This window comes from Aedes albopictus, chromosome 2 (genome assembly GCF_035046485.1).
Source record: "Aedes albopictus strain Foshan chromosome 2, AalbF5, whole genome shotgun sequence".
Lineage (NCBI taxonomy): Eukaryota > Metazoa > Arthropoda > Insecta > Diptera > Culicidae > Aedes > Aedes albopictus.
Window position 1 is genome coordinate 126,209,606 of NC_085137.1, and position 19,529 is coordinate 126,229,134.

General features: G+C 38.7%; 1 protein-coding gene across 7 annotated transcripts in view; it reads right to left on the bottom strand.

Moving 5' to 3' along the window:
* Window positions 1-375: 375 nt before the first annotated feature.
* Window positions 376-19,529, bottom strand: part of LOC109420024 (mucin-2-like) — a 196,616-nt gene continuing 177,462 nt past the window's right edge. For all 7 annotated transcript variants that reach the window (XM_062850366.1, XM_062850363.1, XM_062850362.1 and 4 more), the window contains exons 5-6: window positions 12,668-15,344; window positions 376-2,332 (exon numbers count right to left, since the gene is read on the bottom strand). In XM_062850366.1, coding sequence (XP_062706350.1) covers window positions 1,760-2,332; window positions 12,668-15,344 — 3,250 coding nt within the window. In that variant the 3' untranslated portion in view covers window positions 376-1,759. The remainder of the gene's footprint in view (window positions 2,333-12,667; window positions 15,345-19,529) is intronic.

The window sequence follows — 19,529 nt, forward strand, 5'->3', positions numbered from 1 at the left end:
GACGGTGTAATTGTCTTTTTTTTATACCTGGATTGAGCCAAAACAGTAGACTAAAGCTTTGGCAAATTTAATTAATTTCGTGCTTTCATCAAGATCAGGCGAACTGTATAGCAAACCCGTAGGTTCTCAAGATGCCGTGCCTGATCGCGTGCTTTTTGAAACTAAATACACGAAGTCATGATTTCTGGACATTTCTCATAAGGATTTTTTAAATGCAATATGCTGGCCACCGCGGACAAATCAACTGTAAACAAACAATTCTTGAATATGCACTACTAATGCTTCATCAGGGGTGCCCTGCCTAGCCCAGGGTTGTCAGTTTTCTGGTTGACATTTATATTATTTAAAGGACAGTCATCTTAAATGAAATCCGAATCGTTTCATATATTTACAATTTTTCATTTATTCTCGATTTATCTACATCTAGATGTTTCGTTTTCTTTTCTATTGTCAGCTTCGCTTGACTATATACTACCAATGAAAGTTATAACTACTATAGTTACGAAGAATTACCTAACATTATTGAACCAAGTTTTAATGTACAGACTTTTCAGCAGCAACGAAGTAGTCCTCTGCTTATACGGAATCATTCGATTCAGTTTAGTATTTATCCTATTTCAGTGTTTCTTTCTGTGTTGCTAACACCTCTAAAGGTACAAGTGGATATTTTTTATGATTCCTTTTTAAAATAAATACATGATTGCTAGACGGTATTGTCCAGCTGTAAAAAAAATTATGCGTATGAAGTCCTGTTCAGTTCCTGTTCGCTTCGAATTCTCCCCTGATTCAATATCATCTTCAGTACCTAATTTTGGTGACTTTGGTGACAAACAGACAGCGAACTGGTAAATAATTTATAGTGAAATAACTATCATGCAGTACGAAAATTTATAGAATCTAATGGGAATCTATCCGCCGCCGCATATGACAACAAATAAAATAATGACAACGTTTCTTTCCACACACACATTCATTAGTACTTTAGAAATTTAACATTCTTCCGAAAATCATCGACCAGATGGACCATCACACTGTTTATCGATCTCACGTAGACTCACATTATTCAAACCGGATCGACAACTAAGGCTATTAGAACAAATAGTCAAATATTTGGCATGAATTGCAGAGCAAACATCTGTTTAAAATAAATAAGAACCTGAACGAATCAAACCTGATGGTTAAACCCTGTCAAGATTTGACTGAATCTAGTCACTGCGACCCTGAATCAACAGCAGTAGCAGACGAAAAGGGATTTTGCTTTGGACATGATTGGTAAAAGCACTTAAATTTCTGTAACATTGATTTCTTGTACATAATGAAGTGAAGATATTACGAATTGTCTAAAAGCATGGAGAATGGCGAAAACAAATATGAATCAAGTCAATGTTATTTTTGAACTTTCTTGACCTTCCTGAAATACGTCTCGAAGATAACTATATGCGTAAAGTTTTTATTCAACCACATCTGTAAACTGCATAAATAAATTCACATTTTTTCACACTACAGATATTCATGATACATTTGGCACACATTGAACTATGCCTATCGTTATCGAACCAGTTTTACTATTGAAGATTCACCCCAACATTCGGTCTTGCAAACGAAAGAAAAATAATGCATGGCCATATCCATCAGCACCGAGTTTCAGAATGCACATTCAACCGACACAATACTTGAACTCCAAGGCTCTCAATCAACATATAAATCTTTCACTCTCATAACTACATAATCACTCATTCACCCCTCACAATCGCTCACCTCACGCACCCACCTTCTTCACCTGTGGAAAGAACGCCTCGATGGGCAGAATTGGGTCTTCCGTGGCCAGCGTAAAGTACCCCGGAACTCGCCTCGACAACAAGCCCTTGTTAACGGACTTGAAGCCCTTGTCTTTACTAGCCGACAAGGTCAACTCTACCACACGCTTGGAGTAATCCGACGAAGCACTGTTCAAATCCCAATCGCCATCGTTGTTGCTGTTACCGGACGAATCCTTCGGCGATATCTTCATGATCGCAGTCTCCGGATGCCGGTAGCCCTCGGTCGTTGTGGTGCTGGTGCTCGTGGACGTCGATGGCACGGATTGGCTCTCTTCGAAGCGATTCTGTGCATCGCTGCCCAGAACCGACAGGTCGTCGAAGGACTGTTTGATTACCTCGTCCGATGAGTTGAGGAGGCTGTTGTTGTCTGTCTCGGGATTGTTGAGAGACCCTTCGGTGTCCTTCTTGCGGTTGTAGTTCTGGATTCGCTGCCGAAGGCTGATTTTTGGAGGGCGACGATTCGCCAGCGTGCTGGTATTCAGGGTCGCCGGGACGGAGGTTCGATTCGGGGTCTGCGGGATGGAAAGTTTATATCGTGTGATTATTTCCAATGGGAAGAAAAGTTCCATAAAGTTAAGTGAAAACACTCTATACCAACATTCTTGATATCTTATATATTGCATATTTTCAGGCGTTTATCAGCGACATCACACATTCTACTGTGATGTTGCAATGACCGTAAACCTCAAATATTTTTAAATATTCGGATTCCTTGTAAAATTTGCAGTAAATAGTCTGTTGTCTGTTATTAGATAAGCTTGTTCAAAACACGAATTAATAGCGTGGTGTTACAACATTGAAACGTAACGCTACTAACTCTCATTTACTACATACTATTCCAATGAAAGCTAAATGTTCAACAGCTCATACTTATAGTATATTTTAAAAGGATTCCAAGTATGCAAAATATTTGAGGTTTACGGTCGTATGAATGAGTTACTGTGGAAAATCTGACTAAAAAGGCGTCAAAACGTGTAACGTCACGGTAGAATGTATCGTATACAGATACTCGTGCTACTTGTCATTGAAACGCGCTTTGCTAGGAGATTCAATGCTAGATTTTGGTTCTACAATACTTAACCTATTGAGAATGCTATGGTCATGCTTTAAAAACTTTCTCAAAAACTGGTTGTACGGCTATACCAAAAAAATCGATGTTCGAAAAGTCATGGTGATCAAATAAAGCAAATGTGAAGCATTTTATTAGTAGATTTCAATTTCTACGTTTAGAGGTTCCACCGGATTTTTGAAAAACTACCCTTTTTCATGAAAATTTTCAAAACATTTCTTTTTTTTGTAATATTTTTATCTTCTCAATTTTTTCAATATTTTTGTATTTTTCTTTGGACCTCTAAACATTCTTAAGGATGTTAGTTTATGAAATACTGTTTTTATATTGATTGCAAAACGTTTTTTTGTGCTGGTAAATGGTCCACTTTTTGAGCATTTTTCATCAAAATATGGTAAAGAAATACATGCACTATTGTTTAATTTTTAACCATGAAAGTTTTATCTCTAAAATATCTTGTCTAGAAGCTGAGATATTATGATTTTATTGCACGGACAACATATGAAATATTTGCGAATCTTTATATATTGGTTTTTGTGTACGTAGGGGAAGACGGGGTAAGACCGCCACCCTAAGCCAAAAAAATCATAACTTGAAACTGATAATGAATTACACTATTTTTAGCACAGCATATCTTTTTTCAAAGTGTTAGGCATGCAAGAAAATTATCTTTCGATTGCTGCTGTTGAAACTTCTATAATTTTGAGCCATTTGAAAATGTGACTAAAAAACACTTTATTTTTTAACGACGGGGTAAGACGGCCCACTAGAGGGGTAAGAAGGGCCAACACGGTTTTTTAAAATAATAATTATTAGAAATGTATGAATTCCATTCATTGCAATAAGATATGACTCCCTTAAGTCCTTCGCAAGGATAATTGGTTAACATAACTGTGCAAGGGTTACCATTTATTATTTTTATTGGAGCACTGTAAATGTGGATACTCAAACACCCATTATTATGACACAAATGTTGTTTCTGGTTACGTCCAGCGCAAACAACGCAAGCATGAGTTTATTTATGTGAAATGACATGTTTTTAACAAACGATTTTCGTTAAATTGGATTGCAGCTATATTGTTCTATGAATTGGGGGTGGCCGTCTTACCCCGTTTGAGGTGGTCGCTTTTACCCCGCTTGGGCAGATTTTACTTATGAGGCTAGTTCCTATTATGTTTTTGTTTTCAATTTCAATGCCGCTCCTCTTATGCTTTGTTAACATTAGTGGTAAGTTATGATGGGGTTATTTTTTGGTTTGAACACGTTTGTCCGAATCAAAATCCTTAAGGTTATATGCGACAAATTTAGATCAAATACATCATCATGACGCAAAATCTTTATTTTGTTTATTTGTTTTGAAAATTTTGATGTAAACATTGCACAAAATGGCTCAAAATGACAAATATTCTGTACTTGAACAGAGTACCAGGTGAAAGTTTATAGAAAACGGCATTTTCATACTGAACTGCAGGTGGTCCGTTTTACCCCGGCGGGCCTTCTTACCCCGTCTTCCCCTAATTAAAAAAAAAGGCTAGGCTGGAAGTAAAAGAGCTGATAAGATCAAGGTCTCCAGTTAAAGTAGTGGTGATGGCTATGGATCGCCAATCCGGAGACCTCGGGTTCGATTCCCGTTCTGGCCGGGAAAATTTTCTCGATTCCCTGGGCATAGTGTATCATTGTACTTGCCTCACAAGTCACAATATACAAATTCATGCAATGGCAGGCAGAGAAAGCCCTTCAATTAATAACTGTGGAAGTGCTCAAAGAACACTAAGTAGAAGCGAGGCAGGCGAAGTCCCAGTGGGGACGGCGAGCCATAAAGAAGAAGAAGATCAAGAAAGGTTCTACCGTCAATATAAGCACTATAATTCAAAAACCAATACCCTTCAAGAATGCCTAGAAGTCCATAGAAAAAAATCAAAATTGCTTGAAGGCGTTGATGAACTTAACTTTTGTATCTACGTTATTGTATCCAGTTTCAGGAGAACTCGATAAAAAGACATGTAAATTGTGTGGCTTGTGAGTTATAGAGCAAGCCTGTAATTTGAATAACCTTCTAGGATTAATTATTACCGTGAGTTGCTTGTTAAGGGTTTTGATTAGAAATCTACCCAGATCTTTTTTTTTTTCAAAAATGTCTTAAATGATTTTTAGCTTGAATCCAGGATTCCTTTAAGGATAAACCCTTGACTTTATTCTGCAATTCTTTCTTGTAAGTCTTCCGCCTTTTATTACTGGATCTTACCAGAATTCTTCTTTGAGTTCCTTCCGATAGTTCTCGTTAAATTTCTCCCAGGATTCTATCTGAGATCCATCTTTCGTTATCCAGTCTAGCCCTTAACAGTTAACTAGACTAGGAATAATTCCGGTATTTTTTCCAGAATTTCTTCAAGAATGTCTTCCAAGAGTTTTTCTGAGATTGGCGAGATGGTTACAAAAATACTCACGTAAATCCTCATGACATTCTTTCTAGTAATTCTAGTAGTATTTCGACATTTTTGACGTTAGTTTGATGGAAAAATAACGCTGTCGTATACCTGTGATGGAAGTTCTAGTCATAATTAACCATCTTTGGAAGAATGTTGAGAAGTGGAACTTCTTACGGGTTTACCGGCTCAATTCCCGAAATAGAACTTTGACTTTGATGGATTCAGTTTATTACCTAAATAGATTTTAAGAATGCAAGAGAAGTTTAAAGAAGGCGAGTGGCTAGGAGATTAAAAGGCGGAGGGGTTATGCGGGGAGTTTCAGGGCGGGAGGATCAGAGGCTTTTCAAAGGATTTAAATGTGCTCCAGAGGGATTTTACATCGCTTTGAATGACGAGCCGAGCCCAAAAGCCGGGGTACGATTTTCACAAAACCGGCTGATTTGTGTGCTTTGCGTGCAGCAAAGGCCGGACTGGTGGCCGTAATTTTGCAAAGTACCGTAAGCGCCATTCCAAATTTCGAGGTCTTTTGTCATACAGAGGATGGCCAAAACGTTTGGGATAAGCAACTTTTTTTCTCCCACAAAAAAGTTCACCAAGCTATAACTTTTCATAGAGTGCATCAAAAATTCTCAAATTTTGTTTGTTTGTCAATGCATTATATGTGCATCATTGGTACAAATTTGAGCTTAATTGGTTAATATTTCGCAAAGTTATAATTGTTCTCGTAAAACACTATTTTTAAAACTATTTTTGAATTGCCATAACTCAGAAACCAATGAATCGAATTGAATGAAATTTTGAACATTTATCAATTTATCAACAATATATTATTGATTCACAAGTCATCAAAACATAGGTACTTTTTAAACATTAAAAAAAAAGTTATCATGGATTTTTGGATCTTTCTCAAAAAAATGTAATTTTTTACATTAATGTCATTGAATAAAGTTAATAATAAAGTATTGATATCCAAAGATTTTCTTATTCTGTTTCAAGACATCTCTAATAAACTTTATTGTAGCCTTTTTGGATTAAAGGAAGAACACATTTAGTTATTCTGGTGTGGTATTGTCAATTTGACCTATTTACAAACTGATATAACTTTATTCGTTGTGAGAAAATATAACATTTCATAACTTTGAATCAACTATCAATATATTATTGATTAACGTTAAAAATTTCATTCAATTTGGTTGTTTGATTCCCAAAATATGACAGTTCAAAAGTTAGTTGTTGTACCAATGATGCACATATGATAGGTTGACAATCAGTCAAAATTTGAGAATTTTTGATGCAGTCTACGAAAAGTTTTTTTTAACTCCTGAAGGAATTTCTCGACAGAATAAGGGGGAGTCTGTTGAGGAACCTCTGGTGACTACTTGTAAAATTGGTTTGATTGAATACTTGTGAAATTTTCTGGAGAAATTCCTGAATAAACCTCTAAAGAAATCCTCGTAAATTTCTGGAAACATGCCTGTAAGGATTTTTGTAATAATTTGTAAAGAAATTTCTGAAAGAATCACTGGAAAAATCCCAGGTAAGAGCCTAGAGGAATCCCTGAAAAAAATTTTGGAGAACAATCCATCAAGTATTTTTTGCAGGAATGCTTCGAAAAAAATCAGAGATAATCCCGGAAGAAATCCTTGAAGGAACCCCTGGAGGATTTTCTAAAAAAAATCCTGGGATTATACCTGAAGAATTTCCTGGATATACCCCTGGAGGAAATATTGAGAAATGTTTGGAGAAATTTAGGAACGATTTCCTTGGAAAAACTGTTTGAGAAATCTCTTGAGTTTCTGAAGAAGCTTTTGGTATAATTTCTGAAAATAAAGCCATGCGGCGATTAAACCCTCGTAGTTGTGTCTGAAAAATTCCTGAAAGTACTTCTTTTAGACCCCTTAGAGATATTTCTGAAGAAAATTCTTGAAGAATTCTAGAACTCCTGCCGAAATTGAAGAAAAATTCTTGAACCTAATTCTTGAAGTCATTCCTGAGGATACTTCTGAAAGAATTACTGGAAGACTTTCTAGGAGAATCCCTCAAGGAATTCTTAGAACAACTTCTGGAGGAATATCTAAAAAAACACACTTTTGGGGGATTACTAAAGGAATTTCTAAAAAAAAATCCGAAGAATTTTCAAAACGAATTTTTACAGAATACTCTGATCAAACACTTATTGGAATTTGTGAAGTAACCTCTTGCTGATTGATTACCTGAAAGGACTTTAGCAGAAACCCTGGGAGATCTGATAAGAGAATTGTTACGAATGCTCGCATTATGTTTCGTGCTTAGTGGACCTGGCAACCCTGAAACTAAAGTATCGAGGATTCGATCGGAGCTGCCTATTGCAGTGAGGTGCGGCGATTCGGCAGTGTAATTTAGTCCGTGAGTCCGATAGGAACTACGAGGAGAGTGCACTGTGTTAGGAGAGTTGTTTGTCCCGTGAACCGATACTACTTTGTAAGTTTAATGTGTAATGAAATTGTAATGAAAATTTTAGCTAATAATGATAATAAATTGCAGTATTGAAGCTGCTCGAAATAGAAGCTGCTGTTGATAAGGTGTCAGTGTTCCGAACGCGACATGCCTCCTAACAAGAATATCTTCAGAATTTGCAAAATGAGTTCCAGCAGAAATTCCGAAGAATTTTTTAAGGTACCGCCGGAACTCCTGTACAAATTTCTTAAATTTTTGAATTGTAGGAGGATCTTCTAAAGATACTCTTTAAATAATTACGAGAAGATTTTTTTGTGCAACTTGTTGATAAGTTCTTGGAAGAATTATAAGAGAAAAGCCCTGGACATACAAGAATAGTTTTTTAGGCAATCCTCTGATTTTCTTATACTTTTTTTATATAAATGTCTAAACAAAACTCAATAGAAATTTTGGTAGTAATTCTTTGATACGTACCTGGAGAAACTCCTGGAAAAATCCTAGTAGAATCTCTTTAAGTAATTTGTAAAGAAATGCCTAAAAAAATCCTAAAGGAAAATTTCAGACTTAATACAATGAGGAATACCTGGAAAAAACTCTGGAAGTTTTTTTAAGATACACCTAGAGGAATTCCGGAAAAAAAATTTGAAAAATGTATAAAGGAAGTCCCAAACAAAAATTAAATGTGGGAATCCCTGGGCCCTGAATGTATCCATGAATGAATTGCCTGCAGGCGTCCCTTGAGGAAACTGTGGAAAGGAGAGGAGAAAGGAGAAATTTCACCGGGAATCATGAATACCTGTATGAATTTCTGAAGGAATTATAGGAACCATTTCTGATAAAATATCTGGAGAAGTACTTCGAGGTTCTGTTCAAGAAATCTATGGAGAAGTCCCTAGAAAAATCTACCTAGATATATTTAGAGAAATGCTCGAAGAAATCCCTGGGAAACATTCTTGCAGGAGTTCTTCAAAGAGGACCTGGAGAATTTTCTAAAGAAATTCATGAAGACAAATACATTCTAAAGGATTTCCTGGAGAAATCTAGCATTACCTTCTGCACTTATTTCGCAAGAATGTAATTTCTGCAACAATTTCAAAACAATATTCCAAGAAGAGGTTTCTTCGGAATAATTCATTGCAAAAGAAAAACTTGTTTGAGTACTTCCCTGGAAATTTCGCTAATGTATCCGCTATGGGTTTTTATCGAAACAGACTAAGGAGTATCCGTTAGTATAACGCGTAAAAAGTTTTCTTGAAAATTTGCACTATGTGGTATGCCAAAGTTTTCTGAACCAAATTCGGCTCACACGTTTTAGTTGCTAATCTTTTTTTTTTGTCTTAAGTCGCTATTTAGTTATTTTTTCAATTTGTTAGTCACAATTTGATCAATACTTTCGCGAATTTGTTACTAACATTAAAAAAATTTCTTCAAGAAACTACGATAATGTTTATGGAAAATTTGAAGCAATTTCTTCTACACGTTTTATTCTAATACATTAAGGAGACACATCAAGAAACCCCATTGCCTTTTTGCATACAAACTTTAGTGGCACTAATCTGACGAACGAAAAGACGAACCAAGACGCACTTGTCAATCCTGGCTTTGCTTACTTGCAGCGTTTCCAAATCGTGCGTATTTGTTTACGATTTTTTTAGATTGGTGCTCTTGAAAACGTGATTTGGGGTCCAAGTAGGCCATTGCGGTAGCCATATTTGTATTTTCTGATGTTGCTCCTTAAGAATTTACTAGTAGTGTCAATAAAGGTTTTCCTTTAAAAACTTTTTTAATCTGTATTAGCGAGATTTTTAGCCCTCTTCGTGAATTTATTAAAGAAAATCGTAACTCAGCCAAAAAAGCTTTTAGGAGTTCCGTAAGAAGTTCAACTAAAACTTCTAAGACCAAGCCCACTCATGGGCTCAATCAAGCGTTTTAACGTTAAGTAGAGCCCCGAACAAAGTAGTGAACCGCACCGGTCGTTGCTAAGTAGGGCTCGAAAGCGAAAAGTTTACGTACGGTTCGTAGCAGGGCTTAGAATATAGAGACACGCAAAGTACGGTCTCTATCCGTAGGCTCGTGCGCTCTCTCGCGTTTAGCTCTCTGGGTAGCGTAAAGAGGAGACGAAAGAACATGAGTTATGAGTATGGATTTGTTGCCAGGTATATAGTTTCTAGAGAATGATTTTCTTGTTTTGTATAGGTAGGAATTTATTTTAGTTTGCATCAAATATTTAAATTTTTTTTTTTTACTTGCTTTGAAATTTTCAACCAAACAATATCATAGATCGTTACACGAATAACACAACAAATTGTCTGACATACAATTGTGATAGAGTGACAATACAAACGCAGAAAAATAATAGGTTTAAATTGACAAGCTTTGCTTAAGTATGTTATGAATAAAGTTTTCCCTTCTTCGCCAATTTTAGGATCATGCATAACGAAAATGTATTGATTTTCTTATAAAAATAGTTACGATTGTTCATAATCACACCTTTAGCTTTTGATTCGGCTGATCGTTTCGAAACTAATATTTGAAGAAATGTATAGTGATTCAGTGAGTTTTGCTATTTTAACACGTACATGTTTGAGCCGGGGTTGCTACGCAGCAAGTAAAGTTTGGTTTCGCACATTTAGAAAAATGTCCAAATAAATAACTCGAGAAGTTCGTCCCGACAAGTTCCTAAATTATCGTCATCCGTCGCAGATTCCGGTGAGAAGATGTGCGTATTTTCTAACCCGGAAAGATGCCATTTGACGGTAATAAGTGACCACAAGGTTTTCTTTCTTCACTTTCCGGGCTGAGATCCCCCGCTTTGAAAGAGCTGTGCCTTGCCTTTCGTTTTGTCGTAAATATTTCGAAAAATGCAAAGGAGCTTTGGTTTGATTGCTGTTTTTGAAAATGGTGGTCGTCAGTGGGTGGTTTATTAAATATAAATTTAAAAATATAAATTAAATAAACGAGACATTAGGTAGAAAGTGTGCGAAATGGGTAACTTCACCCTTGTAGAAACAATAAGGCAAAGCAAAAAAAAATCTGCGAAGACCCCATGCGAATAACACCGATCATACAGAATAGGAGGTTCGGCATTAGATCTTAGAAACAATCCAACAATTGGGGAGATCTTTCCAATATTACACATTTATTCACAGCTCTTTTATCCACATTTTCATATATTTAAAACATATTCATCAACATGTTATCTGGATCGTTTGGTACAATATGTCCACGCATCCTTCCTCCCCTGTAAATTCGAGAAGTACCTTGCCGAAAGAAAATATTCTGTACTCCAAGTATTTCGAAGAATCATCTTTGTGCGTAAATGCAACGCAGTAGACCTGGCCGCTTTGATGCATGTATCATATCTATGATATGCTGCAAGCATCAATATTTACAAGAAAAGTAACACGATTGCTTTCCAGGGTAATTCCAGGGTGATTCCGTACTGGCTACGTGTGTATAAGATTAGATAAGAGTAGTTACGATTTTTCAAAGATGCTTTGACTGTACCTAACTCAATTCAGATATCATAGAAACACTCCAGTAATTTTTTTTTGTAAAAACAAACTTTAATCATACCGATAATAATCTAAAAAAATGTAGTCGAGCTGCCAAGTTTCATCAATTAAAATAGGCGGTGTGCAGGACTGCCATATTGTAGGTTCCTCGTTATAGAAAAAGCAAGGTGTTGGATGTTAAAATACATCAATTGTTGTATGAAGTGCCAAAAAGGAGAGTGGGCTCATTATGTACTTTCACAAATACGCAGTCTACTTCAAGCGCATAGAATCTGCTTCCAACAAAATATTCATATACCAGCATCCAAAGGATCGCAATATATATTAAGATTTCCGATTGATGCTTTGTAACTAAAAGGTTGTGACTGAGTATAGAATAAGCTGAAGTTAAAATACACGTTAATGAAAAAAGGTTGCGCAAACTTATCGCAGACTGTTAAAATACAGCTTCTACTATGACTAGGATTCAAAAATCTTGACCTACGTGAAGTTGTAAAGGAGACAACTACGTTATAAATGTGTTGGAAATGCAAGGGATGTAATTATTCAATAAACCTAATTATTAAAGAGATGCTCAAAATCTCAAATTCAGATAAATTTCTTGCGAGAAAGGCAACATGGATATCGAAGAGATAAAAATTCAACCTACAAGTCATACAGTAAGCAACAAACACATAATTTAAAAAAAGATTGCTTGAATTCCGAGATTAAATACAATCATACATTATTGAGAAAATAATATCTTTAACGCACCAAAACTGGTACAAATCTCCAAGAGAATTATTTATTTGAGTTCAATTTTTACTAACTCTTTTCAGTCTTATCCAAAACCCCTTCTTTCAAAATATGAGCACAGATTATTATACTGAATAAGATTTGCAATAACACCATAGAAATACACAACATATTGCGATGATTTACAGAAGTGCAAAAAATAAATGGTACGGATAGAATAGAGACCACCGGTGCGCAAAGGCGACCGATCATTATTTTACTCACATGGAAACGAACGACCGGTGCGAAAATGGGTGAATAACGAAATTAAAAATCGTTAACGACGTGCTGTTGCGTGTGTAGTATTAAGCCCACGAGTGGGCTTGGTCTAATAAATTATAAATCTTATTAGGATTTAACTCAAGTTGACAAAAACGGAAGTTTTCCATGAATCTCTGAATCCATAGCTTTAAGAAAACTGCTTTAGAGAATATTATGTGGTTTAGTAATGGAATTTGTTTAAGTTCTGGAATTTGGTAGTTGAACTCATAATTATGAAATGTATATCGTTGAAAAGTTTGTATCCAAGCATTGGGTACAAAAAAATACCATAGTAAAACTTTTCAGAGTAAAAAAGCTTTAAATGTCCACGAATCATAAAGTTACTCATAAACAAGCACTTACCGACTGTGTGGTGGTATCCTGCAACCGAATGCGCCCCCGGTTCACCACCCGTGAAGACACACTGGACAGCTGCGGCTGCTCCGTGGTAGCCTTCTTCACCGTAAACCTATTGAACTGCCCGCGGGTTCCCGTCGGTCGGAACGACGTCCTTACGGTGGTGGTTTCGTTGATGACCGATGATGGCTTTTCCGTCGTGCTGCTGCTGGGACCGCTTCCCTGGCTTGGCGAAAGCACTTCGTTCGATTCGGACGTTTTGTTGACCCGGGAGGAATTCAGCACGAAACGATTCCGCGTTGGGAAACGTAGCTTGGTTGAGGGTTGCGTTGTGACGTCCAGGTCAAACGAGCCGAAGAGAGACGAGGTGGTGGTGCTACTGGTGGAAGTTGTGCTCGTGGACGTCGTTCGGTTTAGTTTGTTTCGGTATTCTTTGATGCTGAAGCGAGGTCGGTTGAGTTCCGGTTTCGTTCGGTTCACTACTTCGCCGCTGGTCTCGTCAGAGGTGAAACTGGCGAAGGTCGAGGACGTGCTCGGTCCGAACGATGGGGATGAGGATGGCAGTCGAAGGTTCGATTTGGTGTTCTGCAGTTTGAAGTTGACCCGATTGTTTTCGGTGTCGCGGGTCACTTCAGCGGATTTGAAAGGATCTTCGAAATCGTCGCTGAACTTGGACTTAGTCCGCGTTGGTTTAACATCGAATCCGCTGCTTGGCCGGAATCGTGACCGCAGTCCATTGTTTTCGTTGTTGAAGTTGAACAGGGATGTCGGGGTATTGAAAGCTGCCGTAGTGGTTGTCACCGGTGGGAGTTGCGTAACCGGAGTGTCCGGCTGCTCTTGGTCTTGTTCGTCGCGGTTGGACGTGATTCGATTCCGATTGAAGGTGGTCGGAAGTTTCTTGCGCAGTTTTCGAAGCGAGCTTTCTTCCGCGATGTATGGGGTGGTCGGTGGAGAAATGGTGGTTGTTTTGAGTTCGTTATCGATGTCGATCGTCGGTCGTGGCCGGAATCGGAACCGGTTGCGATTCGGACGCTCGGGGGCTTCAGTGGAATCGGCATCAATGGATTGTTCAGTGGACGGTTTCGGACGACGCCTGCGGCCCTTGGATTTGAACATTGGGTATGGAGTGGTGGTGCCGAATTCTTGGGAATCGATGAATGCGGATCCAATGGTAACGATCTCCGGCTGAGGCTCGTCCAGTCGATTTTCTTCTGCCTCAGTGGTGTACTTGTACTTGTTACGGCTGCCAGGTGGGAGCAGAGTAGGATCCGAGATGGCATCTTCAATCGTAAAGAAGCTGTGGGTGATGAGGGGTTCCTCCGTGGAGGAGTCCGAAATGGATACGGGTGTAGTAGGTGAAGGTCGTTTGTTAGGCGGAAGCCCTGTGTAGCTGGGATGCATGAGTTTGTGTTGCTTGTATTCGCTTTCCTGCTGTCGGAAGAGGTGTCTGAAGACGTTTGGTTTTTCGGTAGTGATAAATTTGTCACGTCCTATCCAGTCGTCGTTGACTGGGGTTACCATGACGGGAGTGCTGAAACCGTTGTGGTCACCACCGTAGATGATGGAATGGCTGTAGAATGGTTGTCGTGGAGTCGTGTTGGGTGGGGATTGGGATGAGGTTGAGGATGGATAGCTGGTTGAACTTGGTGTCGACGAAGGAGTATGAGACGAGGCACTTGGCCTGGCGTATGATTCGTAGTTGAATCGGTTGGCATCTTGAAGCGGGGAATGGGACTTGATATTGTACTTGTTGAGGATCTCGATGGGATCTTTGCTGGGATCTGCATGGTTGGTGATCGTAGGAGAGAAAGCTTGTTGGGTGCTGGGAGGTGGTGGGACTAGATTTTTGCTGTATTCGTCGTGAATCTCGTTGAACACATGCTTATTGTCTTTGAACTTGACAGATTCATGGGGCTTATGATCTATTGGAGGTTGCTGATGGCTTTGATAGGAAGTGAATCCAAACGATTCGGTGCCATGGTGTTGAAGTGGAGTCGGATGGATTTGTTGGGAATCGTAATGGGAACTGGGTTGTTGGTGTTTATAAGGCTTTTCTTTATAGAATTGTGTTGGAGCGGAAGAAGCTGCTGGTGGGGCTGGGTGCTGGGTCTTCAGGCTGAATCCATACTTATTCTGTTGTTGCTGCTGAACCTGTTGGAAGAACGGGGTCAGGACACTAGGAGGGATGTGTGGGAAAAGTGGCGTCGATGGGGTAACGGGGACTTTGGTTGAATCTTTCTCTCCTGATGAAGGCAACTTCTTCTGGAGATCGATATCGGATGGTGCAAGGTGGTTGTAGAAGGGCTGCAGCTTGCTCTGCTGCTGGAGGTAGTTCATCTTCTGAAGGTTCTTGATGTGGGCAAACGTTTGCTGGTAGCCACCACCAACGCCAGCATGCAGTAAACCTTTGAGCTGTGCATCAAAGCTAGGATGGCTGGCAAGTTGGCTGATGAATTTGGTTTTCGCTGACTGAAGAGGGCTCGAGGCCTGTCCAAACTGGATGTAGGTGCCGTACAGGTGGTTAGGGGAGACATAGTGTTCCAAGCGGTTCGACGTGGCAGCTATGGGTTGTTTTGGCCGGTAGCCCGCTGCCAAGTGCGACGGAATTTTGTTCATCACCGGGTGAGGAGGGTTGATGGTGGATTTCTGGAGGGTTGTAGGCGGTGCATTGTGGACAGGTTCCCTGAAAGAAGTTTGGCAGAATAATATTAAAATGCAATCCAAATTATAATTTCTCTGCTTTTGCTCTGGAAATAAAATCAGCCAAGCAATATTAGGCGGATGTTACAATTCAAACATTTTTTTAAACGTTCAATGGGTTTGCACACTCTTCACGACTTGAAAACTTTATTTCATCTGATATTCGTTCTGACTGATTGCAAAATACAAATGATAATTTAGGGCTTTTTTATGCGTTGTGTGTCGGAGCTACGCTAGTGTAATTTTTACGTTGTACCCGTAAGTTTCATACAAGTATCGTATGTGAAGAGGAAAAAATACAAGACAGTTGGTAAGCAGAGTCTAAAGGGTGTTCACTGCAATATAAAGGACAAACCGGAGTTTCAAAGTAATAGTGGCAAAGAAAGAAGGTCCCATATAACAGAAACCGTAACTACACGGATATTCAGCATAATCATGCTGAGAGTGGCGAGCTCGATTCCCAATTAATACATATTCTTTTCGTTGTTGAATTAAATATTGTTCTGACAAACATCTCAACATTTTTGATGAAGCAAGGTAATTCCGTAATTTATATTGGGAGCAATCCCTGGCAGAACTTATGACAAAATCAGAAAATGGATTCCTACAGCACTCCACGAAGGAATTTTAAAATACTCTTTTGGGCAATGCCCTTGGAATTTTGTTTGAAAAAACCTTTTATTAAATAAATTTCTAGAAATGTTCTGGTCAGGTGCATATATTGCAGTCACTGCTTAGAAACATTTTTAATAGAATTCCTTCTTCTGGAGTTACTTCTATTTAGATCTTTGTAAAGAAATTCTGGAAGATACTCCAAAGAAAGTTCCAGTGTCCGTTACAAGTGGTAGTCGAATTACGCGTATTTGTCAAGGGATAAGCAAAATAGGGCGGAATTAAAAGGTACAAAACTGATTACACTAATTCGACGAAGAAACTGCTAGATTTTCTTCAAGATATGTCAAAGAAACTATTAGAAGAAGTCCTGGAAGAGATAATAGAAGAACTGCTGCAATAATTTCGAAAAAGTTTTTGAGGCAACTATTGGAAAAACTTTTCAAAAATTCTTGCAGGTACTTCTGGAAGAAATGCCGAAAAAATTTACAGGAACTTTGAAGTAATTTTTAAAGCAGTAGCTGAATGAGTTCTTGTAGTAATTCCTGAAAGAATTTTATGATAAACTTCTGGAACAAATGCTGAATCAACTTCAGCAGGAGAGGAATGCTGGAACATTTTGTGAAACAGCTAATAGAAGAGTTCCTGTCGGAATTCGTTGAAAAACTACCAGAGGAACCAATGGAAGAATTCCTAGAGGGAACTTCTGGACTAACTCTCGAAGGAGCTTCTAAAACTCGTTTTAGAAAAAAAAAAAATTGGTGAAAATCCTGGGAACCTTGTGGACGAATTCTAAGAAAAATGCACAAGGAACTTTCCAAAGAATTCCCAAAGGGGCTTCCAAAAGACGCAATGCATGGACGAATTGTTTGAGGAATTTCTGCAAGAATTCATGGAGAAACTTTTGTGGAGCTTTTGAACTCGGGGTTATTTTTGAAAGAATCCCCGAAGGAATTCTTGAAAAAGTTCTCGAAAGACTCCTGATTAAATTTCCGCCTGAAGTAACGGAACGGTTTTCGGCAGAATTCCTGAATGAGTTCCGGTGGAAATCCAACAGAAAAATAAACCATGTTTGGAGCTGAAAGACACCATAGCAGGAGCTTACTCCTGAAAATTCAATCCCAAGAGCTCTAGAAATCAAAATTGAAGCAACTCGTGCAGCAATTCTTGGAAAAACTTCTGGAGAAAATGATGAATGAACGGCAGAACTGCTGCTGAGTTCTCGAGAATTTGCGGAAGAGCTACACACTTAAAACTGATTCTTGAGCTCGGCAGAAAAAAAAAAATGCTGATTTCAATTGGCAACTGGAGATTTTGCTGACAGCAAACAAAACGTTTTCGCCGAGGTTCCCCGCAACAATTTACCGAATTATCGGCAATTTGTTTGAAAACTCCGAAAACTGGCAGCATTTTTTGCTGAGTCCATTGGCAAACACAGATTTTGCCGAAATCAGAAAACGAGATTACCAAAATCTCAGTATTCATATCCTTTTCCGAAACACAAATGTCACTTTTGCAGCCGGCACGTCGCAGCAAAACAAAAAAAGATAACGAAATGAATTAGTGCTACATGGTGTTCACGAGATCCTGAATTACAAAAATTACGCTGAGCGCTAAATAAGAGTAATTATAAAAGCATAACTCTTATGTAAGTATTCAAATTCTAGCTAATTATATTCGAATTCACATGATTCTATAATGGCGGCCTCACGAATTTCAACTCTAATCCACAACTGAGATAGAGGAGCTGTTCAATTTTGCTGTCTGGAAGAGAAAACAATAAGTGTTCGGCAAAAATTCAACACTTTTTCATTGCTGAATGGATGAAAGTGAATAAATAACGTTGTGATAACTTTTTATTGTGTTTCCAAGTGGATGCAAAGTTTTTCATTTCATTTTTTACTTTTTTTCACTGTTCCAAAACAAAAACATAATAAAATACCGAGATTCAGCAAATGTATTTACTGAGATTTCGGCAAATATATCAAAAGCTGTCACTTCTGTGATTGTCGAAATCTCGGCAAATCTTATTTTTGCTGAGATGCTTGCCGAGCACTCGGCGGTGCCAATCTCGGCAATCCGTTTGCCGAGTTTCGGTGAAAAAAACTAAGTGTGTACTGGGTACATTCACGAAGAAACTCCCGAAGATACTCTCGGTATACTGCAGAACGAATTTCTAAAGAAAAAAAAAAATGCACTCGAAGAATTCCTGATGAAACAGCTTGTGGAATAGCTGGAAAACTGCTGGAGGAATTATCAGGCAAACTCCATGGGAAGAACTCTCAGATATCCGGTTCAATATAGAAGCTTTAGAGTATCTCCTGGAGGAATCCAAGAACAAACTTTCTTGAAGATTACTGGGAGGAACTGCTAGAGCTCTAGAGCGATTCCCGGTGGGATTCACGGGACAACTCCTGGAGAAATTTGTGGAAGAAAGCCTAAATAAATTCCCGTATGAACTCCTGTAACTATTTTCGGAGATACTTCTTGAGGAATCCTCTTAGACACTTACGTTAGAATCCCCGATGGAACTTCGCAGAGGAGCTCCTGGTGCAGCTTTTGGAGAAATTCTCCGAGGATCGCCTATAGAAATTTCCAGATGACTTCATACAATTATCTTCAAACGAAGTCAGCAGACGAGTCCCGGATCAACTCCTGGAAGAATCCCTCAAAGAAAAAAACGTATTGAGTAATCGTAGGGTGAATCCCTAGAAGCATCCGCGGAGAAACATGAGAAGTGATCCCCGGAGGAACTCCTGAATTAAAACCCGGGCGACTCATGAAGGAATCCTTAGAAGAACATATATAGAAATCCCCAAATGAACTCCATTAGAGCCTTTAGAGAGAAATCCCCACAGGTACTTAAGTACTGAGGGAACCTCCAAAGGAACTTCTAAAGAAATCCTTGGAGGAAAGCTAGAAGCATCCCCGTAGCATCTCCGAACGGAATGCCTTAAAAACTTAATTCAGATGTGGAGAACTAAGAAGATCCACGGATGAACCCTTGGCGATATCCCTGGAGAAATTTCTGGAGAAACACCTCAACACGTTCCCCGGAAAAACTTCTGAAACAATAACCGCAGCAACTCTTGCCGGAATTGATGAAAAAACTTATGGAACATAACGCCTAAGGAAATCCCCTGATAAACTCCTGAATACTATGAGGAACTGCTGTTTGATCCCCGAAATAACTCCAGAAGCAATTTTTGGAGGGTGAAACTTTTGAAGAAATGCTTTTGAATAAATTTTTGGAGGAATCCTTAGAGGTATCCTGGTTACTGAAGGATTACATGGAGGACCGCCACAGATAAACTCCTGGAGCAATCGTAAATGAAGCTTCTGGGGGAAGCCTCGGAGAAACTGCTACAAAAAAAAGCTGGATAAATTTATGGAGGAACTTCAAGAGTAATCCTTGGAGAAACGCCTACACAAATTCTCTACTGGATTTAAACTACTGGAGTAATCCTCAAAGGGACTTCTGGATGAACTCTGGAGGAATTTCAGAAGCAATCCTTTGAGGAATGATGCTGCAAACCCCTGAGGTAATCATCGGAAG